At 53.4% G+C, this 15114-nt stretch overlaps 1 protein-coding gene across 6 annotated transcripts in view; it reads right to left on the bottom strand.

The window, feature by feature from the left end:
* Window positions 1–161: 161 nt before the first annotated feature.
* DBN1 (drebrin 1) overlaps window positions 162–15114 on the bottom strand; it is a 39923-nt gene continuing 24970 nt past the window's right edge. The window contains exons 4-15 of one of the 6 annotated variants that reach the window (XM_053298572.1): window positions 12757–12831; window positions 11282–11428; window positions 10785–10862; window positions 10485–10636; window positions 7818–7881; window positions 7509–7568; window positions 6851–6962; window positions 4148–4288; window positions 2835–2972; window positions 1945–2687; window positions 1334–1436; window positions 162–1112 (exon numbers count right to left, since the gene is read on the bottom strand). In XM_053298572.1, coding sequence (XP_053154547.1) covers window positions 1042–1112; window positions 1334–1436; window positions 1945–2687; window positions 2835–2972; window positions 4148–4288; window positions 6851–6962; window positions 7509–7568; window positions 7818–7881; window positions 10485–10636; window positions 10785–10862; window positions 11282–11428; window positions 12757–12831 — 1884 coding nt within the window. In that variant the 3' untranslated portion in view covers window positions 162–1041. The remainder of the gene's footprint in view (window positions 1113–1333; window positions 1437–1944; window positions 2688–2834; window positions 2973–4147; window positions 4289–6850; window positions 6963–7508; window positions 7569–7817; window positions 7882–10484; window positions 10637–10784; window positions 10863–11281; window positions 11429–12756; window positions 12832–15114) is intronic. The other 5 variants (XM_053298573.1, XM_053298575.1, XM_053298574.1 and 2 more) reach the window with 5 other exon arrangements.

Below are 15114 nucleotides of genomic sequence, written 5' to 3' on the forward strand. Positions count from 1 at the left end.
CAAAGGGATCTACCAAGAAACAAAGGCAGAAAACAAAGACGCAGGCAAGATGTGAGTCCTGTGTGGCTTTCTGTGGAATCTCCCCACCCACCCACCCAGTGGCCTTGTGTTCCGTCACTGCTCTCCTGGGAGGAAAAAAAACCCTGTGCTGCAAAGCCTGCTGCCCTGCTTGGAATCAATTTATTTATTAACATACATAAGCACATTGCTGTTACAGGATTTGTGCTTTCAAAAAAACAATTACTGTACGTGAGAGAAAGGAAACCAAGCATGGAATGGAAGAGGAAAGAGGGCGAGGAAAGAGGGAGGGGGAAGCTCACCCCGAGTCTCCCCTTGTCCCAGGCTCCCAGGGCAAATAAAGGCCTAGGGAGAAGGGTCTGGAGTGGGCTTTGCTCTCCAACACAGGGCCGTGGAGTTGAAGTTCCTTGCTGCTAACTCCTGCTGGAGCCCAGAGCTGGGCAGGGCTCTTGTCACTTCCTGGGGATTGGGTGTCTAGGGAACCAAATGGAGAAGGGGAAGGGGGTGGGAGCCAGAGCCTTGCCCACACAGGGCCATTTTTATTGCCATATATATTTTTTTATTTTAGATCCGTGCAAAATACTCAAAACTCTGGGCAGAGTCTGAGAGGAGGAAAGGCCCCTCCCTGTCCACCCGCAAAGAGCAGCACACGCAGGAGATCAACCCAGATGGCATACATGGCAATGGAGGGAGGGTCGAAAAACCCCAGTGGGCAGAGGCAATAGGGTAGGGGGCTGCAGGGGAGCTACCAACAAAGAGGGGACCAGGCAGATTTACACGTCTTCTATTTGACAACATTAGAAAAAGAGAGAGAGAGAGAGAAAGAGAAGGAGCGCGCGCTGGAAAAGTTACCCCGGAGTACCACGGAGAACATCCTATTTGGCTGGGGTACAATCGGAGGCCTTGGACCGCAGGGCTACAATACAGAGCAAGCAGGCACCAGGCCCTCGCTGCGGTTGCTCCAGGCTTGCACACGCTGGGCTTGCTGGGTGCGGGATACAGGACTGGACATGGGAGCTGGCCTTAAACGCTGCCCCCGAAGCTCTCCTCATCTTCTGGCACTGGGTCAGCATCCCAACAGGTGATATCAATCTCTGAGGAGTGAGACCCAAAGCATGAGCTAGGAATGAGGGTGGCAGTTTGATGGGGGAGACACTCTGAAAGGGAGATCACAGAAGTTCCCACTCCCAGGGCGTGTGGAAGGGCCCCAGAAGAGGTAGATGCCACTGGGAGGCATCTCGGGACCACATGGTTAGAATGAGGCCAAGACTAGTCCCTCCCGCACCACCCGCCCATCCCTGGGGGCCCCCCTCACCTGGGGGCTTGTTGTAGAACACTGGAGGAGGAGCTTTAGCCGATGGTTCTTCTGATTGGTTGAAGTCTTCATCTTGGGATTGGCTGAAATAACCTTCACTGGTCTGGAAGGGGGGGAAAAACCAAGCCATTGCATGCGCTGTGCTTTGGAAGGTGTTTGCAGTCTGACTCACAGTTCATCCACCCAGAAGAGTGATTACCCCTGTTTTTCTCCTCACACTCACTAACTGCCCACACTGCCCATCAGCCTGCTTTGAAAATGCCACCCTTCTACCTTTTCAGGGTAAGAAAGGTGTCTGAAAGGGCAATTGAGATGCCTTGAAGGGTACCTAAATCCTCGTGGATGGAACACAGGCAGCCTAAGGATGCAAGAGGGCCATGCTAGCTAGCTCAAGTCCTCCTCACCCCCACATACACACCAGAAAAGGGGACATATGATCAGTCTTCACTGCTCCAGCGGCCGGGTAAGGAACAGAGGCACTGTGTGAGCACTGGAGAGCCACAGCACAGCCACAGGACCTGCCGAGCCTGCTTCTGCTCTTGAGGGGTGGGGGGCACGGACCGGCCGCAACTTGGATTCTGGAACCCGGCTAGCCTGCAGCATGATCTCACCTGCGTGCTTTCCTTCTGAGCAGTCTCCCCATTGGTGAGCAGCTGGGGCTCCTGGGAAACCCCGGAGGCTTCCTGCAGGGCATGCTGATAGCTGAGCGTCATCTGATGGAGCCCCTCAATGGCGATGATGCTGGCGGGCTCTTCGTCCTGCTCCGCATCGCAGAAGGTGGCCGGGGGCTCGGGCAGGTCATTGAAGTTCAGCAGGTTATCTTCAGCGAGGCCAGCTGAGGATGGGGGCTCTGGTGCCCCTGGGGGGACGTCCACCTCCACCAGCATGGGGGCAGGGGCGGGAGGCCCATCGTGAAGGTCCCACGGGGCAGGGGTGGGGGGCCCACCCTGGAGCTCCCAGGCATCCGGAGGGGTGGGCTCCACGGCAGTGCTGTCATTCTGCCACAGGTCAAGGATGTTCTCTGACGGGGGAGCAGGCGGCTGGGAAAACCCAAAGGCCTCTCCCAGATCCAGGACCCCCTCGCTCTGCATGGGCAGCGGGGCTGCAGGGAACAGCAGCTCTTCTTTGGGAGGTGGGGCTTCTGGGAACAGAGGCTCCTCCTTGGACTCTGGGGACACCAGGTCCTCTGTGGGGCCAGCCCCGCCTTGCACTTGTGGCTCTGTCCAGTCAGCTCCCTGCCAGGCGGAGGCCCCAGGAGGCTCTTCTGCCTTCTCCACTGGCTGCTCCACACTGGGAGGAGCCCAGTTCATTGCAGAGGCCACGGCGGTCTCCTCACTGCTTGGGCTGGAGGAGTCTGCAGGAGGGAGGGGGAGAAGAGGCGTCGTCGGCGCATGTGCAGGCAAGGGAACTCATCACTGGGGGCCACTGGGGGAGGGCAAGGGCAAGGCAGCCAGGCCGAGTGTCCAGCCAGGCGGCCGCCGAGGGGCTGCGATGCGCCTACCTTTCAAGGCACCCTGCTGCTGCGTTACTTCATCCAGGGCACGGTCAATCTGCTCGCCCACAGGTGTCGAGGCTGTACTGGAGTCACAGGGGCTGCTGGTGGAGGCAGAGGCCTTTCTGTGCATTTCCGTCTGGCTGCCTGCGAAAGAGCCACACCGGTGCTCAAGAGAGCGAGCGCTGGGCAGGCCCAGGCCACACCCCCAGAGCCCACAGGGCCCACCGGCGGCACACACCAGACAACGGGGCAGCTTTGTCGGGAGACCACACGTTCAGATCCACCTGCTCCTCTGCATGGCGTGCCCCAACCTACCTGGTCATCCACATTAGCCAAGCCAATTAAAAGCTACCCGACCGCCCACAGCAACGTGCACCACCAAGGCAGCCTCCCCCTCCCTCTCTCCTGACAAGCACACTGGAGGCTGAAAGCCTTGACCCTCCCCCTGCTGCCTCTTGTGTGTGGGGAGAGGGGCAGGAGACACACCTAGCATTGGGCAGTGCCCTGGGGACCCACCACCAGAGAACCAAGTGCTAGAAAATGCAACCATGCGGCTGTCGTTCTCCCCAGTGTAGAACGGCACTTGGATGAAGAGAATATCTGGCCTCTCCTCTCTGGGCTTCCCTTAGAGCCACTGCCCACTCGAGGGAAGAGCTCTCGCTGCAAACATCAACGCAGTCCCCCTTTTCTAATTGGCAGCAAATGCAGCCAGCCTGATGGGGATTAATCCTGGAGGCTCTGCCTCCATGTGGTATCAATACACACTGGCCTGTCAGCAGCTGCTCAGATTTAGGGGAGAGCTGTGGATGCAGAGAAGTTCTCGTAGCAGCCCACCTGCCTAGAATGCCCTTTGGTAGGGCGGGGTGGGGGGGGGAGAGAAGACCTGACTATATACAGGACAGTCCACTGGCTGGAGACTTAACTGTGGCTATGTCAGGCAAGGTGGCCCCGCTCTTCTCAGCTTGACTGCTCTCATCTGAGGCTACGTTCTGTGATGTGAGCCCACCACGCAGTACGCATGAAAGAGCAGCCAAGTCCCGAGTCTCCCCTGATCCAGCCTTGGGGGGGGGTCACCTTCTTGGGCAAACATTGACTCTAGTCCCTCCTAGCAGAGGTAGGATTGGAGGGGACATGGTGGGGTAGGACTGGAGGGGACATGGCCATAGGGTGGCAGGACTTTAGAGCTTCTGGGAGGGAGGTCTGCCAGCCCACGCCCCGCTCAATGTCAGTCAAAAGGCATGGGCTGGGGCGAGACTTGTTTAAGCAGCTGCCTCCCCAAACCATCTCCCCCAAAGCCCGGCCTGGGCCTGGCTACCTACATGGGAAGAAGGAGGAGAGGTTTGGTGTGCGGTGACAAGTGATATAGGGGAAGGGAGTCCGTGGAGGGGAGGAGGAGGAAGAGGAGGAGGAAGGCGGCCCACTGTCAGGTGCCTTTATGAAAGGACAGTGCAGACGACCTGCTGAGAGAAAGACAGACAGACGGACGGAGACAGAGAAAGCAGAAGAGAACGGTCAGTCTCCCCTCCAGCTCCCCGCTCCATCACCCGCCCCTCCCTCGTGTGCCACTGGGCAATCAATGCCCACTTTAGGGGCTGGGGAGGCAGGGAAAGGGAGTGAGGGAGGCAGGTCCCGAGGAAGGCAAAGTGAGCAGGCAGGACACTGCAGGGGGGCAGTGTGGGGGAATCGGGGAAGCAAGGGCAGGGACTGGGGGAACATGAGGGCCAGGGCAGGGCAGTGCCAAGGGCTTGGACGGCACAAGAAAGGCCGGGGAGTGCAAGAGGGTTGAGGGGAAAGAGTCATCTAAAGAGTGAGGCAGGAGATACGAGGGAAACGGGCTCATGCCAATGTTCCTGCTTTATCGACAGCCTGGTCCCCAAAAGAGCCAGCCCAAGCTCCAATACAGAACCCCCAACCCAAAGCCACAATCCACAGGACTCCCGTGAGGAAAGCTCTTGGCCTCTCCCAGGCCGGAGTGGTCATGACTGCTCAGTCCTCTACAGGCCCAAGGTCTGCAGCCTGCCTAATTCTCCTCAGCCACCCCGGCCTTCTGGACTGCACCTAAGTCCTGGGCCTCAGTGCCTAGCCACAGGCAGCAAGCACTGCCATAAGTAGCAACGAGAAGTTGGGGGGTGGGGCAGGATCACACCTATGGTTGCCCCAAACCTCCTCTTCCTGTTCATTTGATATGAAGACCCTTCACTGAGTGACAGGCCCACTTGACACACTTCCAGGTCCCGGCAGTATTTCCAGACATCTCACCCGACTCGCATCGGCTTCATCCTACTGCCCCTTTTGCGTACAGACCCTTCCTGCCAAGTTGACCCCCTGCTGCACCACACCTCAGACAGCAGCATCCAGTGGTACCAGCAGACCACTCTTACATCACTTCCTTTCCAAGGAGGGCTAAAAAAGAATACGGAGGGCTCCCACAGCCCAAGTCAGAGAGTCACTCACACACTGGGATGGAACGGAGAGTGGAAACCAAGAGCCACTCGCTGTGCAACGGTCACCACACCCGAACAAGGGTCCCCCCTGGGAAGCCGTCTGCAGGCTCCAGCTCTTACAAAGCAGGGTGTGGAGATGACCCATTCCCTCGGTGGTTGTGGCCCACAGTGGGACAGTGGCAGGTATAAATGGTCAACTGCTTTCATCCACATTTCCAAACGGGGAGATTCAGGGCCAAGCCAGATGGGACACTGGGAGATCTGGAAGTGAATCTCTGCATTTCCTCCCCAAAAGGTAAAAAAGCAGCCACAGAGAGGTCCTGAGCAAGGAGGGTTAACTCTTTCCTCCCATGCTACTTTCCTCATCTGAATCCTACCACAAGGCTGCGGTTTGGCCGATGGAGGAAAACATACAGGGGCCCGTGGTTAGGGATGTGCATGAACAGGCCTCCGAACAGGTTTGAACACCGGCGGGGGGTGGGGTGGGGGCGGTTGGTTCAAAGTTTGAAGCCGGAGGGGGTGCCACTTTAAGGGCGGGGGAGGGTGCACTTACCCCTCCCCCGCTTTCCCCCCGCCGGTGCTCGTTTTCCATAAAAGCCTTCCAGGCAGCAGTGTACCTCCCCGCCGCCCCTTCACCCTCTTTGGCCGGAAGTGGCCAGAAGTACCAGGTCCGCTTGCAGGCTTTTATGGAAAACGAGTGCCGGCAGGGGGAGGGGTAAGTGTACCCTCCCCTGCCCTTAAAGTGGCACCCCCCACCCCCTTGAACCACCCCCACCCGGTTCCGTGCACATCCCTACTCATGGTTGCTTTTACCTTCTGAAAAAACCATGGGAGATCTGATCAGGGCTCTCCTGTGATCACATCTGGCTTGGCTCTCAGCGTGGCCACCCTTCTCCTCTGGAAAAGGCAGAGACTCCTCCAGGTGCCACCTCAGGGTTGGAGAGGCTTAATTCAGAGCCCCACCAGCACCCAGTCCTTCTGCACCAGGAGCAGCACCTAATGATCTAGAAAACAAAGGGGGTCCTTGTCCAAGAGAAAGGCGGTTTTCATGTGCCCCATAGGAGGCTCACTCTGACTTCATTTAAACTCCAAGGTAGTGTTTCTATCCCTCTTCAAAATGTGATAGCACTTTTATAAATGAAATTTTAAAACACTAGACAAATTCTTAGACACATTCTGTGGCAGTGAGCCCCCCAAACTGGCGATGCCCCATATGAAAGGACATGGTCTATCATTAGGTATTTCACTGGATAGCAGCTGTTTGTCTTGTAATGAGACATAGTGAGAGCAGTCACACAAAATCCGTCTCCTCTGACCTATTCTGACCTTGCATCAGACTGGGTTGTTTTGTGTTTTTGTTTTGCTGCCTACTCTCTACCCTACTCTCCCTGCAATGTAAGTGCCCAGATCTCTGGGTGTTCCCACTGCCTTGCCCCCAGCTGTGCACCCACCCACTTCCCTTCTCCATGCCACTGCTCTATGTTTACACGCCCTCCCCCAAACCTCCACTTACCCCGCCTCTCGTGAGAACACTTGATCCTCCTCCTTTCCCAGCATGCACCAGTGGCTGCTCCCTACCTGTTCTGTTGACGGGTGGGGGTGTCTCTGAACTGGCTGAAGCCACTCGCTCCTGCTGCCTGAAGAACTCGCGGGGGTTCTCGGGCCGCTGAGCAATGATGGCGGCCGCCTCCTGCCAGGATGCAAGGGGAACTGGTGAGAAAGCAGGCTCAAGCACAGCCCAGGGCGCTCAGCGGACACAGATCCAGGCATAAACACAACACCCAAGCCGCCTGCTCCATGCAGTTGCCAGGGCAACAGAGGCAAAATAGGATGCTTGCCACATACAAACACAGTGTGCCTCCCCTCCCTGCCCACTGCCCGCAATGGCCCATGGTAGACACGAAGCAGTGACGGCAGCACAGACTGGCTCCCAACAGCAGGAACCCTCCCCCCCGGCCCCCGCCAAGGAGAAGAGATGGCCCATGGAGGTGCCGGGACTCTGCCTCGCTCTCCCAAAATACAACTGATGCCCGACCCTGTTTAAGCACAGACTCCTGCTCACCAACACCACACTCCAGCTCATCCACATGACAACAGCGACCAAATAGAAGCCCCCGCCCTCCGCCCTGCCAAAACTCTGCACAACACAACAATCCTCATGCAGCAATAGCCCTGTAGGGTGCATGGTGGGTCTGCTGCCTACACAATGCATGCTGTGCCCCGGGGCCGCACTCACCTCCACCTCTGACTCAGACTTTTTGGGCTGTTGCCTGTCTTCCTCGTCCTCCTGCTCCCCCTAGGGAGAGAGGTCAGCATCAGCCCCAGGGCACCTCAACCACACCAGAAGAGCCTCTATTCTCCTGACCTAGCACAAAGCTGCAGCAATGAAGAGTTCTCGGGCAGTGAGGCCCTCACGCTGGCTGCAGAGCGGGTCCCCAACGTCACCAGCCAGCCTTGGTGCTGAAGGCCTACCGCTGCCAAAATCCTGGGGGCGCCCAGCCGTGCAACTGGACGACCCTCCCCCAACTCTCGAGGCACCACTTACAAAGATGGATGGCTCCTTCAACCGCTGCTTGGCCTCCTCTGCCTCCAGGCTCTGCTGCTTCCGCCTAGTGTGGGAAGGGAAAGAAGAGGGGTGAAGACATCCCAACGCTGAACTCTTGGGCAACCATCCAGTCGTCGTCTCCATTCAGGAGCCACAGAGCTTCTTTATTCCAAACCATGAGCTACTTCTTTCCAAGCTTTTCTATATCTGAACGTTTTGCCATGGCATCCTCTCTCAGGTGTCACTATCCGTGTATTTTGCTCCACTTCTTCTATGGATATTTTCCACTGGTCTCCTGCAAGCTCTTTCTGCACTTGTTTTTTATAGTGAGGGGTCCCAAAGGGAACGACATGCCTCTTACAGCCTAGCCAGCAAAGAAGAAGGACCATTACATCCTGTGTTTTACAAGCCACTCTGTGAAAAGGTCCTCAAGCCTCTGCACTTTGGGGAAGAACATCCCATTTCAAATCACATCCCACTTCTGCCTCTCATTTTTAAATCATTACACTTGATGATCTTCTCCTACGTGCTGCACTTTTTACATGTCAGCCTATTACATTTCTTAGCTTGCTACTTGCAAGCCAATTATGTCTGGTTCACAAAGGCTATTCTAATGGCTAATCTTGCCATCAAGTATTGACATTCAGTCCTGATCTAATGCTGGCTGCAAATTTAATCAGGATCCACTGTTGCATCCCAAAATGACCAAAAAATTATTTATTTAAAATCTATCCTACCTTAGTCCCTCAGACATATGCCAGAGAATGAGAAAATATGCCATGTGCAGACCCCATCAGTGTTTCCCTGTTCAATCCACGGCTCTATTGCATTCCACCACCACCACCACCACCACCACCACCACCCATACAGACACACATCTATTTGCTTTAAGTGGTTCACTTAAGGGAGGCGTAGTCATCTGCTTGCAGTTATGAAACAACATTGCCACCTACACACACACCCCTCTAATGAGTTGCAATGGCCCTTTTTAATCCTAGGAAACAAGAACATGGGCCACAATGGAATTCAAACTAACAAAAGCTTGAGCAAATAGTGATAGATGCCTCTCCCTGCTCCCAAATAAATATAAAGGAAATGACAAAAGTCTACCCCTTTGGGCCTTTCTGCCAGGATTCTTACTAGCTCAGGCTGCCTTGACCAAAACAATCAACCCTCTCTTCTTAGGCAGGGGAAAAGATAGTTGATGGAAGTATGAGCAATGCTTATAAACAATTGTTCACATGACAAAGACTGACTGACTAGGAAACAACTGGAAAAGGATGCTAAGAAAAGGATGCTAAAACAACCTAAAAGGGATGCTGTATCACCAAAAACAATCCAAAAGGAGCCAGTGCAGTGTAGTGCAGTGGTTTTCTAACTTCCCAGCTTCAGGAAACTGTTTCCAAATCAACTTGTCTGCTGAGGAACTCCTGCACATCTGCTGTGAGGGCCCTTGTGTATTGCAGAGGATTCTAGAAAGCGGTCTAGAGTGCATATTCAGTCCATGTCGGCTTCAAGCCAGGCCTTTGGGCCTTACTCTATATGAAGTGAGTATGCCACAGAGCACACTCAATAGACCCCTATGGCTACTCTGCAGAGGACCAGCAGCAGCAGAGGGCAAAGCTCTGATGTCTTCCAGGGAAATTTGTCTGCCATTACGGGTCTTCTCACTGAGGAACTCTGGATAAACTCCCAAGGAACCCAGAGATTTCCTTTAAAAAGAAAGAAAAAAGAACACCACCAATGAGGTGGATAAAATGTTGGACATGGACTGGAGCGACTTGGGTTCAAATTCCCATAAGCCAATCCCCATCTCTCAAACTACCATACCTCTCAGGAATATTGTGAGGAAGAGCTTGGAAGAAATATGAATTACAAACAAGCAAATATAGGGATCCCCGAGCAATAAATAAACTCAGAACAGCAAGAGGCCAGACTGATACCACCTTATAGCATGGAGCAATCATGTTAGGAGAGAGTTAAAGCAGACCCTCACCAAAATCAGTACTGGTGACATAAGACTCAGGAGTACTTGGAAGGCATGTAGGTCATTCCAAACAGAAGCAGAGGAACTGGACAGAACACTTCCTCTTCCAATGAAGAAGCATATGGTCTTATAGCTGCTTCTTCAGTCTTACATTTGTGTAGGAAAGATTTTATTCCAGAAACAATTCCATTTTCTCTTTCCCTCCCTCTCCTTTCTCCTTTCACCCCCGCCCCCCACTCTCTTACAAAATCCCCACTGGGCCAAACTTCTAATCAACACAACATAAAGGACTGCTAGACAGAATACGACATGCATGAAAGAGGCATCCTAGTATTACCAGGTGACATCATGGCACCTCTCTAAGAAGTGATGGTGGTGGGGGATAAACTATACTGACCTTAGCCAGTGGGGGAATATCTTATAAAAAAACACCCCACTACTCAGTTATGAGTGACAAAACCCCATAGGAGCTCATGATATTCCAAACCCAACAGACGGCTGTCAGAAAGAGGTGGACAGCAATACCCACTCTGGCCACTGATCTCTGGGAGGAAGTCAGATTGGTGTCTAGCTTGGTTTGCCAAGCACTTGCTGGCTGAGTTGCCCTCCGTCCTGCTGTTGCCATCTCTGTTCCCTGTCCCACCCACTGCCCACCGCTAGACGCCCCCGCTGCTCCTTGCCTGTGCTCCTCAATCTGCTCCTCCCGCTCCCGGTAGCGCTTCTCACGCTCCTCCTGCTCCTGCCTCTCTTGCTCCATGCGCTCTTGCTCAAAGCGCAGCCGCTCATCCAGGGCTTTCTTTCGCTCCTCCTCTTTGCGCAGCTCCTCTTCTTTCTACAAAGGACAGAAGAGGTACCATAGATGCCAGCCTTGTCCACATCATGCCTCCACAATGCAAGGATGAACAGGCATGGAGACAAGGAAAGCCAGGGTGTTGTGTGTGTGTGGGGGGGGGCAGGGCTCTGTGTCTAAGATCATCTACCTTGGCCTGCTCCCAAAATTGCTCCCGGTTGAGTCGTTTCATCTCCACAGCTGCATCAGTTTTCTGATAGGTTGTGCCCTGGAAGGAAGAAGTCAAGTCAGAGGATGTGACGCTGCTGTGACCATATCTGTATTTAGGGGCCGGGGGGGAGGGGAGAGAAGGGTATATTTGCCTGGTTCTAACAGCACTGCTTGGCATTAATATGGTTTCACCAAATCATAGTGAGTGGGGGGAATTGGCCAGAAATCCCCACAAACATTTTTCAGGGCAGACTGCAGCTTCCTCTGGTGGCTTGGCAGTCTGCACGTGACCATGTAGCAACCTGTGGGGTATGATTCCTCCACAACAGCACACTGCCTTTTTTGCTCTATGTACGGCGTATACACGGATTTCCTCCCAAGCCCAGAAATAGGCTGGTGTCCTGCTGCTTCTCTCTCTCTCCAACCAAGGGAAAGAGAAGATGAGGTGGGCCTGGAGAAGAGGAAGCACTGCATTACCACCGGCTGGGTGTTCTCGTCCTCGCGCAAGCGAAGGCGGTGCAGCACTGGGCTGGCGACGCGGGCCAGGCCATTGGAGAGCCGCTGCCCGATGGCTCCTGGGTCAATGTCCTCCACGCTGCTAGCATTGACAATTACATCCACACCCTGTTGGGACAGATATCCAAGAGATAAGAAAAATCAAAAGCCTTGCCTTCTGGCACAAGGAATTCAGGGAGATGCTTGGAAAGGAGGTTGCTCAGGCCCAGTGACCAGTGCAGGTCCCTCCACAACAGTGTACCATCAATACAATACAATACAATACAATACAATACAATACAATACAATACAATGAAATTAAAAAAAAAATGAGGAGGAGGAGGAGAAGGAGAAGGAGGAGAAGCCGCTTTGAGATCTTCTTCTTCTTCTTCTTGTGGAGGGTAATGGCGTACCAGGACCGTAAGGTCCCCACTAACGCCACCTGCTGGAGATCCAAAAGAGAACTCTTCTGCTGGAAATATATAAATATATAAATATATATATATATGTTGTACATGGCAAGCCCCACCCACACAGTGCTTTACCAATCAGAGGTAACAGAGCAGAAGCACTGTGATGATTGGGCAGTGCATATTCCATATGCAGATAGGGAAGAGAGAGGGGGCGAGTGGCAAGGAGGGGGACGAATGAGTGAGCGAGCTGAGGGGAGGGGAGGGGGCGAGTGAGCGAGCAGCAGGGTGGGGTGAGCGTCAGGGAGGGGGCGAGTGAGCAAGCAAGCGGCGGGGAGGGGTGAGTGAGAGAGTGAGCAGGGAGTGAGTGAGCGACCAGTGGGGAGCAGGAGAGTGAGTGAGCAATTGGAGGGAAGTGGGAGAGTGAGTGAGGGAGTGAGCAAGCGGCAGGGAGGGGGCAAGTGAGCGGCGGGGTGTGTGTGAGTGAGTGATCAAGCAAGCGGCAGGGAGGGGTGAGTGAAAGAATGAGCAGGGAGGGAGCGAGAGGGAGGGAGGGGGTGAGTGAGTGAGTGAGCGAGCGGCAGAGAGGGGGCAGCTGAGAGTGTGGCTGACACTGACAATAAAGCAGGGGCTGTGGCAGGGAGCAAAGAGAGCCACAAAGTCCTAGCGAACAGATGCTCTGTGCAGATTCAGCTAGTATTATTAGCATTATACTATTTTTCAGCAGAAGGTCTCAAAGCGGTTTACACAGAAAAGAGAAACACGAAGAAGGTGGTGCTCTGTCCCCAAAGGGCTCATCATCTAAAAACAAACACAAAGAGAAACCACAACCGTAGGGATACTGTGCTGGGACTGAATAGAGACAGTTGTTCTCCCCCTGCTAAATAGAAGAGAATCGCCATTGTGAAAGGTGCCTCTTTGACCAGTTAGCAGGACACAGGTCTTACCTGAAACAATTCCGCCTCTTCCATGAAGCCCAAATGCCCTTGAGTGCAGCCTCCCTGATGCCCACCCATCATCTCTCCCCCACCGCTTGCCACCACTGACCTGGAAAAACTCTGCAACCTTGGCCACGTGGCTAGCACAGGCACACTTGCGGGCATCAGCTACATCTTCTCCCACCTGTCAAGCATAAGAATACACTGTGATAGGCAATGTTAGTGCTGGAAGAGGCCGCACTGTGCACGGCAGCAGACAATTCCTTCAGGCATATACAGGCACACACCTACAGGAAGAACATCTGGATAGCTCAGAAGCAGTACACAGCTGAAGGTGGCACCAACGCACAAGAAATCCTGTGAGTTTCCTTGGACTTTGGGACTGAGAGCAGGCCCAGCCATGGTTTACCCTCCAGAAGGACCACCCCTATGGTTTTGGGCAAGCTGCAGAAAAAATAGCCCTACCACTAGGCAGGGAAACACTGCCCCCCTCCCCCACCACCCAATCCCGCTTCTCCTAAGTCCCAGAGCAAATCCTTTTCCTAAGTCCCAAATTCATGGAGGTCAGGTCTATCAATGGCTACTAGTCTGGGGGCTGTGAGCCACCTCCAGCCTCAGAGGCATGATGCCTCTCAATACCAGTTGCAGGGGAGCAAGAGCAGGAGAGAAGGCATGCCCTCAACTCTTATCAGAGGCATCTGGTGGGCCACTGTGTGAAACAGGATGCTGGACTAGAGAGGCCTTGGGCCTGATTCAGCAGGGCTGTTCTTATGTTCTTAGCATCAATGCCCAGTCTGCCTTCGGCAGAATCATACTCAGGATTCCCAGGGTGTTTTGTTGCCTGGGAACTTCTGGTGTTCCGAGCACCTCTTAAGTTCCTTCTCTGCAATAGATCCTGCTGTCATGGGGGCAGTGAAGCAGATCTTGTGAGGGCCACTAACTCTTCTCCCTTCTGCTTAGGAAGGGATGAGGGTGGACTGTTGTTGGCTGTATAAATGGCACTGTGAGACGGCCATATCTAAGGAGAGTCGGTTGTCTGTAGGACCTAGCCACATGGTATCCAGGCTGGTGTTATGTTACCCTGACAACTCAACAGAAGTGTTAGATAGCAACAGCAGTGTAATGGTCACCTCGCCATATGGATGGATGCTGCAATCAGCTGGCTCTCCACAGGGTTGCAGCCTCCTAAAGCTTAGCTTATAAGTGGCCCTTGAACCACAGGTTTCTCATCGGATTCCACTTTAGGCTGAGCCCTACAGTGTCTAGCCAAGGTAACAGGAAAAAGTCACCCACAATCCCCAGTCCCATTCTGGATTCTTAATTTGTGCCACATATTCATTCTCTGTTCATAAAATGACTGCAACTTTTTCTCGTTCATTTCTACTGCTCATTTTGCTGTTGCTACATAGTTTGGTTTCTTCTTTTTAGATTGCTACATAGTTCTGGTTCACTTTTTTTGTTTTTGTTTTAAGATTGTAAACCATCTTAAGCATACTTTTACAGAGTTGGTTGGTGTTATGGTTTTTTTTTTAAAGAAACACCTGGCAACAGGGTCCTTTAAATGACATTTAAAGATTTTTACTAGTCAAGGTACGAATTAGATCAAGCAAGGGAAGGAAACAAGTATTGGTGGATGGACGGTGTGTGTGTGTGTGTGTATGTGTGTGAGGAGCCATGTATGAGAGCAATCCGCCCATGTGGGTTGGTTAGGGAGGGTCCACAATGCCTGGAACCAAAGTAAGGCCACCAGAGGGCAGCAGAGACATATGCATGGAGCTCCAGCAGTCAGCAAGAGTTGTGCTGCGGGAAGGATCAGCCTCTACTTCATCACCCCCACATGGCTGCTTTACAAGGGCCCATGTGCACTTTGGGACGAAATGCACACTCATGCCATCCTTCAGAAGTGATGGGGTACACATTATTTCCTATGCTGATATAATCTTTGTATAGACAAAGGCCTGGTGTGATTTGGCCCTGAGGCTGAGATACCAGGGCCCTACTACCAGCTTTCACCATGACATAAGAGGTTCAGTGCTTCCGACCCATATGCTTGTGCAACCCTAGTTTCTCTAGGACTGCCAGGTCCAGACCCTGAAAGGACTCCCATGCCTTTAAGAACTGGGGAGGAGGAATTTCATCAGGTGTGGCTTTTCATATCACAGGACTGCAATGAGGAAAAGCTGCACCTGGTGGAATTTTCTCTCCTATACAATTCGTAAAGCTACAGGGGTCAACATAGGAAGCTACCATATACTGAGTCAGACCATTGGTCTATCTAGATCGGTATTGTCTTCACAGACTGGCAGCGGCTTCTCCAAGGTTGCAGACAGGAATCTCTCTCAGCCCTATCTTGGAGAAGCCAGGGAGGGAACTTGAAACCTTTGGCTCTTCCCAGAGCGGTTTCATCCCGAGGGGAATATCTGGCAGTGCTCACACATCAAGTCTCCCATTCAGATGCAACCAGGGC

This window comes from Hemicordylus capensis, chromosome 2 (genome assembly GCF_027244095.1).
Source record: "Hemicordylus capensis ecotype Gifberg chromosome 2, rHemCap1.1.pri, whole genome shotgun sequence".
Taxonomy (NCBI): Eukaryota; Metazoa; Chordata; class Lepidosauria; order Squamata; family Cordylidae; genus Hemicordylus; species Hemicordylus capensis.